General features: G+C 32.3%; 1 protein-coding gene across 2 annotated transcripts; it reads left to right on the forward strand.

Moving 5' to 3' along the window:
• Positions 1-9,489: 9,489 nt before the first annotated feature.
• Positions 9,490-11,854, forward strand: LOC125208159 (ribulose bisphosphate carboxylase/oxygenase activase 2, chloroplastic-like). Of its 2 annotated transcripts, none has more exons than XM_048107736.1 (6): positions 9,490-9,549; positions 9,585-9,838; positions 9,927-10,032; positions 10,541-10,626; positions 10,819-11,282; positions 11,485-11,854. In XM_048107736.1, the coding sequence occupies exons 1-6, from the start codon at positions 9,490-9,492 to the stop codon at positions 11,757-11,759; spliced, it is 1,245 nt and encodes a 414-aa protein (XP_047963693.1). In that variant the 3' UTR covers positions 11,760-11,854. The 2 variants fall into 2 exon arrangements, with proteins under 2 accessions (XP_047963693.1, XP_047963691.1); XM_048107734.1 differs by having other exon boundaries at positions 9,490-9,540; positions 9,573-9,838.
• Positions 11,855-14,951: the final 3,097 nt, after the last annotated feature.

Consider the following 14,951-nt stretch of genomic DNA (forward strand, 5'->3'; position numbering starts at 1 on the left):
GAAATCCTTCTCCAACTCCTTGCGCAATTGAAGTATTCTAGCTTTTGATCTCTGTGAATTATTTTGTAAGTAGAAGCTCTCTAATTTGATGAAGCTTGAGGTCTTATTTATAGAGAAAAGCCAATCCTCATTGTAGATGGAAAAGTTCTTCAAAATATGGCAATTCGGATTCGCCGCCTTTCTCCGGCGGGCCGCCGCACCTTGGCCAGCGGTCGTCGCGTTAGAGTCCAGAGTCTCTGTTCCTTCGGCGGCGGACCGCCGCATGACTTCCGGCGGTCGCCGGGCGAGACTCTCTTCAAAGTGTAATTTTCCGAGGCGGACCGCTGCATCGATCTGACCGACCGCCGAGGGCGCCGTCGCTCGCATTAACCTCGCGGATCGGGCTGGTCGTTGTCGACTCGAGATTTCCAGACTTTGCGTTTTGGCTCCCTTTTTCGGCTCAATTATGCACATTTCTCACAATACACGTCAAAATACCAAAATAGATATATGCAAAATAAAGGACGTGTAGAGTGATTTTGACATAAAAAACGGTCCAAATAATGGCCTTAAAACAGTGCAAAATCCGAGCCTATTAATAATGTAAGTATTATTTAGTTAATGTAAGTATTTTTCTTAATCTATTGTGTTTTGTATATTATAATTTTCTATTTATTAATTAAAAATGAAAAAAAATAAAATTAAATACTTCTTCCGTCCCATAAAAATAAGAACATGTTCTATTTTGGGATGTCCCATGAAAATATCTCTTTCTGTTTTTGGTAACTTTTTTCTCTCTAATAAGGTGGGCCTCATTCTCCACTAACAATACTATATTTACTTTTTCTCTCTATCTCTTTCTTACTTTACCAATTTTGCATTCTCATGCCGTTCTAAATGTTTATATTTTTGTGGGTAGGGGTGGCGTGGTACGGTATAGACCGTGGTATACCGCATCGAAAATGTCATACCGCATATCGTACCGCAAATTGCGGTATGAGAAACTGTCATACCTATACCTTACCGAATTTTTCGGTATACCTCATTATGGTATACCGAAAATTCGGTATGATAATTTCCGATGTCGTTACCATACCGTATTTCGGTATACCGCACTTTTACGGTATACCGAAATAATGTATGGCATACCAAGTACAGTATACCAAAATAAGGTATGACATGTTGCTATACATGTGTTTCATACCAAATAAATCCTATTTTATAATCAAATATATAAAATAAAATATCACATATTTAAATATTGTCCAAAACATTAAAACTACGCCACAATCAAATCTTATTCAAAAAATCAAATCAACAAAACTTTAACAATCAAATTACAGTGGACTAAATTTGTACGTGAGTGTGTTTGGGGTTGGGGCAGAGGAACTAAAATGTGAAAGTAGGGTTGGATTTTAACTTTTTAACAATTTTTATATAATTTATAAAAACAATAAATATACCAAAATTTTGGCAAATACTATGTATGTGGTATACCACGGCATACCGCGGTATACGAAATTCTATACCTTTACCTCACCGAAATATATCGGTAGGGTATTATACCATATCGCAACTTGCGGTGTACCGTAAATTCGGTATTTTCGGTACGGTAAGTGCGGTATTTCGGTATATTTAACGAGCCATATTTATGGGACAGAGATAGTATAAAATTGAACATCAGTCCGACCACTAGTCCATACCACTACAAAAGACTAGGCTAGACTAAGAAATGTTGGTGTAGCGAACTATAATCAGCACCATTATAGACTCTTTTAGTAAATTGGGAAGGTGATTAAGTAAATTGAAAAATTCAATTAAAATAGATAAATTCCTATCTAAATTTATTTGAATTATGTTTTATGTATTGGACGTATATTATGGCTAATCAAAAACTTGTTCAATACAAATATATCGATTCGTGAATATACTTAATTCAAGTTTAACTAATTTTGTTATTTTATAACAAATTTTGGTTCTTAAATTTGTGCTTCTTTGTCAATGTTTTCACTCGTCTCATTTTCCTTCTCCTCCTCCGACCAGCCCAATTGATAGGATAGAGTCCTGATTTTTAGTTGTTCTCATCTCATTCTTCTTCTCCAGCCATACAAATTGATAAGATAAACTCATGATTTTGAGTTGTTTTATTTGGGATTCTGCTATTTACAACATATTTATATTTCATTAGTATACTATTATAGGTTTGTGTTAAAATGACAACACCTCTTAAAGTGACATCGTGACACCATATATCCAACAATATTATAAACGCTACACATCAATCTATAGATTGTTGTATAGCGTGTTAGATATTGTTGGCCGAGAAAAATTGTTGTATACAGTGTTGCATATTGCTGGACGAGATTTTTACCCTTTTTGCCACATGACAGTTTATTATTCGTCCACGTATACAAATAATTCGCTAAGAACGATGGTATGGTGTTATTTTTTATTCTTGGGACTTTTCCGATCCGGGGAGCACTACGCTCCCTATACTCTATCTAACATCCTACCAAGACCCTTAGATAATGAGATGTATGAGATAGATACCATAATTAAGTTGCATCATTTCGTAATTAAGTTGCATTCGAAGGCTAAAAGAGTCAGTTTGCATTCTAAACGGTTCTTCCCAAATTAAGGGCGAGAGATTTCAGGGTGAAATCAATTCATCACTTGACATTCAACCTCTCAACTCTAACTCCAAATGATCACCCAAATCTTCCTAAAAGTTTCAATTTGAACACAGGGAGTGAGTGGACATGAATTCTGTAAATTGTGTGAATTTTGTGTATCTGTAAAAATTTGTTTATTTCTTGTTGTTTCTGTGATTTGTGTAATTCCATCATTCTGTAATCTCTTAATTGTGTAATTTTGATAAGAGGGAGTGTGCAGATTTTTTGTTCGCATGTCATGAAGTGGTGTTGTTTCGTGAGATGGATTTTGGTGTGGAACTGTGTGATTGTATTCCATCTTGTCCAATGTAGAAATAAAACTATGCTATATATGGACGGCCTCATCATTTTGTTGTGTGTTCATGTTCTCAGATAATGAATGTTTGCTTCGAAATATTGCTTAAATTTTTCGAGAATTTGCTTAATTTATTTGAAAGATTGCTTAACTTGAGCAAGAATTTGCTTAAGTTGTCGGAAAGATTGCTTATATAAGTTATATTGGGTGAGAATTTGCTTAAGTTATTGAAAATATTGCTTAATTTATGCGAGAATTTGCTTAAGTTGTCTGAAAGATTGCTTAATTTGGGTGAGAATTTGCTTATCTTGTTTGAAATTTTGCATTAATAGTTTGCTTGTTATGTTTGAAATATTGATTATTTTGTGTTAAATTTTGCTTTATTTGTTTGAGGATTTGCTTATTCCATTAACACGTTTCTTTGGAGGGAAATCAAGATTTACGGTTTGTATTGCAACGACGCGAAAACTTCTAACATAATTTGTGTAAATGAGATTTTTGTTGAAGACGATAATGAAAGATGGAAAAAAAACTGTAAATTGATGATGGAAGATAGGATCAAATCTTCTCCAACCATAGAAAATAATGAAGTATTGGGAAAGAATGATTAACTCAACTATACAAAAAAAATAAATATTGTAACTTACCATGTTTCCCACTTAAATGACGGTAGTTTAGGGATTTAGTGTAACTGATAAGAAAATATTCCAAGCTTACTCTATGTGCGGTAAATATGAATATTAGATCAAATTGCCAGCAGGTGACGTGGCACAATCATGTGTTCTGTAACTGAAATCGGATGACCTATGTTGATGGGAAGTTGTAAACTTAAAATGAGTTATTTTTTAAGTGCATCCCAATGGTAGTTGGAATCCTAAACAAATCAACTAAAAATCAGGAATCTATCCTATGTAGATCCCAATTGCAGAATCCTAGTAATTAATATATACTCCACTATGTAACTAGTAATTAATTAGCTTTTTGAAATTCATCCCAATTGCAGAATCCTAAACAAATCAACTAAAAATCAGGAGTTTATCCTATGTGGATCACAGCCACTCATCAACCGCTCAATTTAGGCGTTCAACGTAACAATTCTCTAATAAAAAAATATATATTCCACTATGCAACTAGTAATTAATTAGCTTTTCGGTTTCTTGATATAAAATTATTCTCATTCCGAACTTTTCTCCTATTATATTCATACATAGTACTATAAAAAGGAAAAAAAATAAAATCGCATATTTACTCATGATTCATCTTCCTCTATCGGTTCTTCAAAGAATAACAAGACGAAATATGCTTTTATAAATTAAAATGAAACTTAAAGGTGATGTTCGGCTTCCTAGATAAAATAATATCAAGATATAATCTAGACTTGAGTTGTGAGATTATTCATACGATACTTTGTTGGTTATCTAAAGCAATTAGTTGGTAAGGCGGATTGCATCCACAAGGCCCGAGTTGGAGTCCTCCTCCTTGCGATGATGGATTATTTTATAATTTTTGTTCTTTCGAATATCTTACACCTAATTTGATTCTTAATTATTAGCGCTAGTGGGATGTGATTAATTGCTAACTAATTATCAATCCAAAATTGAGACCAATTTTTAACCATTAGATTAGAAGATCTTGTGGTTGATATAATGCCAATTGTATTATATTTTAAATTTAAATAATTATTAATTAAATTAAAAGGGTATTAATGTCAAATCCTATAAGTAGTAATTATAACTAACTACTTTCTCTCTCCTCAAACTCATCTCAAATCTTTAAATTCACGTAACTCTCTCAATTTAAATTATTTTTTCGAAAAAAATATATCAAATTAAAGATAATTTAATAAGGATTCCAACGAGATTTCAATTGCATATGTTCCGACGATGTTCGGGTAATGAAATTTGATAAATTATTTTTCAATTTTCGTACATGTTGATAAGCAGCTTTTATCAACAAATGGAACAAAAAATCTCAATATATCGTAGGCAAAATCTAAATATTATGTGTTGATATTTTCTTGTCCTTGTGTTGATATTCTAATGTCATATTGTTGATATTTGTAATACACAATGTTGATATAAAAAAACACTCACGAAAATTATCATATGATAACATAATGACGATATTACCCTTTTGTTGATATTTTGTCTACTATTTATTGAGATTTGTGAGCTTTAATCTCATCCACTCATTTTAAAATCCAAGGGTGGAGATTTAGTCTTGATTTTGAATTAGGGTGCTATAAGCATTAGAATAGGACCCTAGCGCTAGTTATTAATATTTGTTTTATCAAAGTTAAATTAATTGATTTAACTAATACTTAAATTTTTTTTTAAATCTCATAATTAATTTATTTGTTTAATATTTTATTGAAAGATCACAAAGTAATTTTCTTTACAATGTATGAATAAAAATAAAGTACTCCCTCCGTCCACGAAAAAAAGGATTATATTTATTATCATTTTTCTGAAACGAGGGATAAAAATGGAATAGCTCTATTTTACGTGAACAGAGGTATAATTTACTAATCCTATAATTACATATAATATTACTAAATTTAATGTAAAGTTATGCTTTTGTTTGAAAAATATATATTCTTCAATTATTTCGACACTAACAATAACAGTATATGTATGTTTAACTTATATTGCTCAGAGTCATTATATGCAAATCCACTCCTTATTGTCAAACCACAGAACTAGACCAAATTAAGGTTTTTAGATTTAGTTTTTTATGGATAAGATGTGCAAATGTATAAATTATTCCGTCTTCATCACGATCCTATTTTACTTCAGCCCAGTGCAAATAAGTCATAAAATATTAGGAGGATTTAACTTCATTCCAGAATATATTACTTCATTTCAGTAGGTTTTTACTTTATTTCAATAGGATTATTACTTCATTCCATTACATACAGGAAACTGTTTCGTCAAGACCATCCCATCGACACTGTGATAGTCTCGAAATTCCACTATGACAACAAAATGAAGTGATAGCCTAATTGAATGGTGTAATAAACACATTGAATGGTAATAAACTATTTGTATGAAGTATGTGTAGAAATATTTGAAGTCCTAATAGAATGAACTAAATACCTTGTCCAATGAAGTAATAATGTTTTTGAATGAAGTACTCCTTCCGTTCCATAGTAATAGAGTCATTTTATCATTTTGGTACGTTCCATAGTCATTTCCCCTTTTAGTAAAGTCAACACATTTTTTCATACCTACTTTACTCTCTCTTATTTTTTTCTCTTCATATCTCTATCTTTTTCATTTTCCATTTTATTCTCCTTTTACTTAACTCACCTATCACAATCTTTCTTAATCTCCGTGCCGAAAAGAAACGTCTCCCTTACTATAGAACGGAGGGAGTAATAAACCTACTGGAATGAATTGTACTTTTTAAAGTGAACAAAGTAAAAAAATTAGTTCAATGAATTCAAATGAAACATGTGTTGAATCATTTTAAAATCTACTAGAAAGTAAATAAAAACATACTGTAGTTTCAATATATTACGCACAGGAATTAAGTAATAAACCTTCTAGAATGAAGTAAATTAGGCTTGTAATGAAGACCGAAATAATTTACATCAATGAATTTCATCAAAAAACTAGATCTAATGGTCTCTAGTTCGGTCTTTAAAATTAGTTCGACATTAATCATAACTTATATTGCCCATTCTCAAATTATTTATCTTTGATTATTCATTTATATCTCAACTATGTATTGTTCAAGTTATATTTGTTTATGTCATGTTTGATACCAAAATATGCAACAGTTATTGATAATAATTTGAAAACCACAATATAAAAATCATGCGTCCACCACAGTTTACTCAATTCTAAAAGGTCTAGCTATTGGTGTTTAGTTCTAGATGTTAATTGTTACACAATAACTTGTCGTAATTACAGACTTAGAAATTTAACTTGTTACCTAAAAAATAAAGGGAATTTATGCTATTTCCTTCACCCGCACCATGCACGATTCATTATATTTCTTTCAGAAATGTATATAATATTAAATTTTTATCCATTAAAAAAGTGTAATATTGAAAAATCACTTATAAAAATTAGCACATAAACGTTGATTAAAATTTTTGGATATTTACAAAAATGCAAACACACGTCATTTAAAAACAAATAAATAAGGCAAGAAATAACCCAAACTTTAAAGTATGCAAACTTAAGTTGAATAAGTGGATGTCCAAGTAGTAAATACAAACACTCCAAAATAATAATAATCCTTCAATTATTTGCATGAAATTAATTTAGGTATTACAAAACAAACACCAGTCTAACATATGAAATTCTGAACTAAGATATGACCACCATCAGTTCTCGCGTAAATAAGAATGAATTGGATATGTGAAGATAATACACTTGGGAATTGTATAATACTTTAGAATTTACATTTTCTTTAGGTTAATAAGTAGATCGAAGCTGAACTACTTTGTAGGGAGCCAAAAACATACACAATTGAGACCAAAGACTTCCACATAATTTAGACACTGTAAAAAAAAATTCCCACAATTTAATCAATTTTTTCCCTTGCTTAACACAATAATTAAGTATAGTACTCCCTCCGTCCCACTCAAGATGGCCTCATTCTTGAGTGACACGGGATTTTAAGAAGTGTTGTTAGGTGGAATAAAGTAAAGAGGAGAAAGATAGTTGAATATTTTAATGAGGAGAGAGAAGAGGGAATGTTATTTTCAAAATTGGAAAATGGTCATCTTGATTGGGACAAACAAAAAAGGAAAGATGATCATCTTGAATGGGACGGAAGGAGTAATTCTTACTCCATAGTGTTGAAGCATTACATACCTCTCAAACTTTCTATGGATCCAATTAACTTCTCGGACCTTTTCTCAGACCTTTATATGATATGAAATCTTTTTGGAGGGATTGATTTACGAAAAATATCATTTAAAATCTGCTCAACCTGATTATAGCCATTCATTTTGATTGTGCCTATAACTATAAGTACTTTGCATATAAACCAATACAATTTATAAATTATGAGGAATAAATTTCAATAACAATTGAATCACAACATAGCGGTGATAGCACATTAAGAAGACTCCATTAGGAAATGAAAAACCATTTCCACTTTCAATTTACACAATTTAAAATCAAAAGGACAATGGAAATAGGTAAATACTAAAAAAGAAAAGAAACTCAAAAATCCTCGTCCAATTTTAGGAAGCATGTGGTGTGAAGTAGTGTTTTTATAGGAAGAAAGAAGTTGAAAACTTAATGGCATGAAGACTTGGGTAGAAGAAAGGATTTATCTTGAACGTTCATCAAATAAAAACCTCCTACTCAATCACGTAGGCTTTTCATAGTTCACACATTTTTAACTTTTAATCAAAAATTTATAAATTTTTGATATAATATAATTTTTTAAATTAAATTATAATCTTATAAATTTCTCCAAAACTGCCATTTTATATATTTGTATAGATAATACACTAAAATAATGGACAAATATTCTCTTTATTCATATCTAGTAGATGCTTCGAATCGTTATTAATGATTTTGTTTTAAAGGTCAATTAATATATCAGTTCTGAATACCTCAATTCTTAGTGGAATTTACCAGGGAAAATATGTATTTTTACTATAAATTTAGAAAAAGAATAGATCCAAAAAAACTAATTATACCAACTATTAGTGGTGGAAACCAATGCATTACTCCACAACTTCTATATATCCAAATAATTCCTTCTTCCAAGAAGCCTCCATTTTGTTGCTACGTCCCCTTCAGAGTTCAGTTCAGCCCATATCCATATCATCAATCATCACGCCCATATTCATTTAATATGCATCCAAGTTATTCCAATTTTACAGTGGTATGTTACGTACTCTATCAGTATTATAAAAATATTAATTTTTTTTATTTTGTCCCACAAGAATATATACATTCTAATTTTAGATACTCTTTTCTTTCTATTAAGGTATGGCTTATTCTCTATTAACAATACTTTAATTTTTACTACTTTTTTTTTTCTCTACCTATCTCTTACTTTAATTTTGCATTAAAATCTGTACCGAATCTAAAATGCATATTCTTTTAGGACGGAGGAGTATTTGACTAATTCATCCGTTATTGTATTTATCATAAAAATAATAAATTTTACACCAATATCTCTATTCACATCCACCCAATCAAATTTTATTAGTATCTCGTTGATAATCTCTTAAAGTTTTTAAAATTACGAATTTTGGCCTAATTCTATTATTTTTGTATTTTAAAATTATTCTTAAATATCACAGACTTACATTTTCTATGTTATTTTAGCGAAAACATATTCTACATTGGCAATCATAAAACGTCTATGTTATTTTAGCCCACTTCTTAAGTTCGCGGCAAGTAGGATAAATAGTCAGTAGAAAACCACGTTGGCTTAGTTAAGCCACGTGTGTTAATCGGATATGGTGATTGAACTGTCATGAGAAATAACACACGAAATGTAAAGTTAGCAATGTAATATCCCTGTTTATTTAGCAACGTAAGTCCTACCCATTTTCACAAATCTAACATGGCCGCATCTGCTTCCACCATTACTATCGGAGCTTTCAATAGACCATTGGTACTTTTAGTTTATGAATAGAGTATATTTAGTTTCTTGGAAAGTATGGAAAACAATCCATTATTTTGCAGTTAACGACGAATGGATGGGTGTCAAGCTGGAGGAGCGCGAGGAAGAAGATTTGTTGCGAGAACGATAGGGACAGATGGAGGGGGCTGACGACCGACATCTCCGACGATCAGCAGGACATCACGAGAGGGAAAGGGATGGTCGATACGCTCTTCCAAGCTCCACCGGGTGAGGGCACCCATGACGCAGTCTTGAGCTCATACGACTACCTCACTGCTGGCCTCCGACAGTAACGTCACAATACAAACTCTTCTTCTTCTTCTTTACACTTGTATACCTTCCATGTCAATGATGATTGATTATGGGATTTATTTCAGATATCAATTTGATAATTCTATGAATGGATGCTACATTGCTCCTGCATTCATGGACAAGCTACTAGTTCACATCGCTAAAAACTTCATCAATCTGCCAAACATCAAGGTCTGTTGTTGTTCTCGAGCCAAAAATAATACTCCCGGTCTCTGTTTCATTATAGTTGGATCGTAGTATTCTGTTTTCGGATGTTGCATTACTATATTATTTTTCTTACTTTAGTTATAACTGTTTTATTCTCTCTTTACATTATTCTCAATCTCATTCTAATTAACTTTTAAAATACGTACTCCCTCCATCCGACATTAGGAGTCACGGTCACTTTTGTGCACTCATTTTATAAAAATGATAGTTAAAGTGGAGAAATAATAAAGTAAGAGAGAAAATAATGTTTAGAAGAAACATTATTCTCTCTTAATTTACCAATTTTCCACATTAACAATTTATTATCATTTTTATAAAAAGAGTGCGCAAAAGTGACCGAGATTCCTAATGACGGCCGGAGGGAGTATTCCTCAATCTATATGTCCAAAAAAAAAATACAACACTAATGAAACAAAAGGATTACTATATTTGGTTGAAGAAAATAAAGGTTACAGCCAAACAATAATTTCAGGTGCCATTGATTTTGGGCATTTGGGGAGGAAAGGGAGAAGGAAAATCATTCCAGTGTGAGTTGGTTTTCTCCAAAATGGGAATAAGGTAAGTCAATATCTCAAAATTTATACTACATAAGTTTTTAATACAAAACTAGTTAAGTGTTAAGAGATAGATAGAAAGAAAAAGTGTATTAGTGAAAAATGGGTCCACAAGTTTCCTATGATAGAAAATTCTATTTTTATGATACAGACTAAAACAGAATGAATTAATTAATAAAATGCAATTAATTGGCAGTCCCATTGTGATGAGTGCGGGAGAACTGGAAAGCGGAAACGCAGGAGAGCCAGCCAAGTTGATCAGACAGAGATATCGGGAGGCGGCGGACAGGATCGCTAAAGGGAAAATGTGCGTTTTGTTGATCAACGATTTAGACGCGGGTGCAGGAAGATTCGGAGGGACGACGCAGTACACAGTGAACAATCAAATGGTGAACGCGACGCTGATGAATATTGCTGACAATCCCACCAGCGTTCAGCTCCCAGGAATGTACAACAAACAGGAGAATCCTCGAGTGCCAGTCATTGTCACCGGTAACGACTTCTCAACCTTGTACGCTCCGCTCATCCGTGATGGCCGTATGGAAAAGTTCTACTGGGCTCCCACCAGAGCTGACCGGATTGGTGTCTGTTCCGGAATCTTCAGTCTTGACATACACGGTGTGGCCAAGCTCGTCGACACTTTCCCCGCCCAATCTATTGGTATATGTTATCTATATTCCATTTAATTTAATGATGTCCAACTAATCACAATGAGAACTATGATAACCATATCAGTTAGATATAGATACGTTTTGTGACATCAATTGAAATTAATGTATTAACTGATACCTTTTCTGATATCAACTTATATTAATGTATCTGCGAACTGATATAATTTTTAGTTACATTAATGCATCTGTAGATTTCTTTGGGGCTGTGAGGGCAAGAGTGTACGATGATCTAGTGCGTCAATGGATTGCCAGCGTAGGAGTGGAGACGATGTCGAGCAAGCTTGTGAACTCAAGGGAGAAGCCACCTGAGTTTGAGTTGCCCGAAATGAGTCTTGCAATGCTGATTGAGTACGGCAACATGATCGTTCGAGAGCAGGAAAATGTGAAGAGAGTTAAATTGTCTGAAAAGTATTTGAATGAGGCGGCACTCGGTGATGCCAATGAAGACGCTATCAACAATTACTAAAATTTGCTTCATCCCATCAACCGGTATTAATAATTACGTACTAGCTTAATTATTATCACAAATAAAACTACAAGGTTAATTATGCTAAATAATTTGTATACTACTTCAAACAGTCATGGTCTCATGGTCTTCAATGTATAGTATCTATCAATTTTTTGTTTTAAATGAGTGTTAGTTTTGATAGAAAATAGAATGCAAGAAAATAAACGAATGAAAGATTCATAGCGACTACATTGAATTATGCTAGCTCTTCCCTTCATTCCAACATTGGTTTGCTTCCAGATCCTGTTGGTATCGCTCTCATCCTGATGTTGACGATGACCAATTAGTCCATGAGGCTCTTATGTCTACCATGGGTTATAAATGATTAGTGCTGTCCAAAAATCCTCCATAGCATCCCGAAAATTGTAAATGTATACCAAACATTTGAAGAAATATAGAGATAGAATTATTGTATTTTCAATTCCATTTGGAATAAATGGTGGAATACTAATCAATATTCCCCCCATCTCATTCTAAGTGGATCATTACTTATTTAACACGAGATTTTATGCAGTGTTATTTTATGAGTTAGTGGATAAAGAATAAAGTACTATGAAAAAGAAAAAAGTAGATAAATTGATGTTTCTATTTTAAGATATGTGTCATTTAGAGCGAGACACTAAAAAAAAAAAAATGTGTCCAAAGAATGAGACGGAGGGGTAGTATTTATTTGGAATTATATTAATTCTTATCGATAATCAAATATCAAATTAATTAGAAATGTTATTAAGAATAAGAAGAACAAGGGTTAATTGGGTGACCAAAAGAAAAGAAAGAAAGTCCAATAATTTAATTAGAAAGTCCATTTAATATTTCTAAATTTAATTATGAAAAAAAGGAAAGGGTTGCCAAAAGGGCCGATGGATTACACAATAATTTTGAGAATAGGAGCAGGCATTTTTTTAACTTAATTATTTGTAAAACTTACTTTTTCCCAATCCACATTAAATAAATTTGAGAGATAGAGGAGTGATCAATGTTTAACTAATTTTAAGGGTATAACTAGAGAATAAATCTCAGCCACACATTTTAATACTTCAAATTAATCATATGGCTTAAATAATCCTATTGCTTAGATATAGCCCAAGGGCATTTTACGGAATTCAGGAATTCAATATTATTAATTCAAATTTACGATTTCTTCACCTTTACCATATTTGTGTATTTTCGCCAAATTTAGCTTAGTTCATTCATGATTCATAATTTCTTTCAAATTTATGATTTCTTCCAAAATTCACGATTCCTGATCGTTAATCCTCTGGATTTGTTCATCACGATCCAATTCCAGATTTCAGATTTATCACGATTCTAGATTTGTTCATCTCGTCCGTGATTTCCTGAGTTCTTATCATTCGTCAAGCGTGATTTCCATATTCGATTCCTGATCGATCGTCATTCACCGTGAATAGTCTAATTGCTATATGAATTCAATTTTGAAATACGATCATTCTGCTAACCTATCGCTCACCGATGGCGCAAATTAGCTTCAACAAGGCCGCCGCAATGCTAGCGTACGCCGCCGTCGAGGTCTCGACATACGCCGTGTCAGTTCTCCTATCTGCCGCCGCGCTGCTCAGGCATTGAATTGAGTGATTTGAATCAATGAAACTAGAATTGATGTATTTTCCCCCTTTTGTGTATGGATTTTTATGATTCATAGTAGTAGTAGTAGCAGCGATTTGTTGTGGTTGGCTGGGTATGATTGATATATTCTTTGTATTTTATTCATTTCTGAGTAATAAAGTGAGATCTTTGCTTATTAATAAAGCTGAATTTCTATTTTCTTTTCATGTGTTTCGTAATTTTGAATTTCAGAATGATCGTCATATTTGTGAATTATAGTGAAGCAAATATGTTATATAGTGCAATAAATATACTCTACAGTGAAGTAGATAGTTAACATAATATTGAATTTAATTGAAACGGATGAGCTTTATATTGAACTAAATAACACATATTATGAACTATATAAATTTTATACAAATGGTCATGAACGCTTAAAGTTTACAATCATATTTTTTCACATCTATCTCCATGTTGTTGCTACATTTTTTATAATGCTTTGATGTTGTCGACTAGTTATTTAACGACTTGTGGTTTGTTTTCGACAACATTAATGCACTGCAATACTTTGCTCTTAGCCTTTGTAGTATTCCCTTGATGCTTCTTTTAGGCAATTAACATTTCCAATCTTGTTCCCGCTCACCATAGTAACATTCATCATATACTTCACTCTAAGCTCTATACACGTCACTGAAATCAGAAAACAAAACACATAACACTATTAGACATGCATCATATACTCCACTCTACATAAATTGATTCCCTGCAAAGGTAAAATACTTCACTATTAGCATTTATTAGTTCACTATAATCTCTATATACTTCACGAAATTAAAAAAAAAAAAAGGTTAAATATTTGCAAGCTGACTGATGATATTATGGGACATGAGGTAATCTCTATATACTTCACTCTAAGCATGTTTTACTTCACTGAAATGAAAAAATAATGCACTATAAGCATGGATCACAATCACTTCACTCTAACCATGGAATACTTCACTAAGATGAAAAAATATATCACTGATAACATGCATCACAAACACTTCATTCTACGCACATTTTACTTCACTGAAATGAAAAAACAGTGCACTTTAAGAATAGATCACAAACACTTCACTCTAAGAATGGAATACTACCCTTTTAGAACATTTTATTTCACTGAAATGAAAAAAAATAGATCACTATAAGCACGAATCACAAACACTTCACTCTAACCATGTAATACTTCACTCTAAGCACGTTTTACTTCACTGAGATGAAAAAACATATCACTGATAACATGCATCACAAACAATTCACTGCAACCATGGAATACTTCACTCTAAGCGCGTTTTACTTCACTGAAACAAAAAAACAGTGCACTATAAGCATAGATCACAAACACTTCACTCTAACCATGAAATACTTCACTTAAGCACATTTTACTTCACTGAGATGAAAAAACATATCACTGATAACATGTATCACAAACACTTCACTCTAACCATGGAATACTTCACTCTAAGCGCGTTTTACTTCATTGGAATTAAAAAACAGTGCACTTTAAGAATGGATCACATACACTTCACTCTAAGAATGGAATACTTC

Source organism: Salvia hispanica, chromosome 2 (genome assembly GCF_023119035.1).
Source record: "Salvia hispanica cultivar TCC Black 2014 chromosome 2, UniMelb_Shisp_WGS_1.0, whole genome shotgun sequence".
Classification (NCBI taxonomy): domain Eukaryota; kingdom Viridiplantae; phylum Streptophyta; class Magnoliopsida; order Lamiales; family Lamiaceae; genus Salvia; species Salvia hispanica.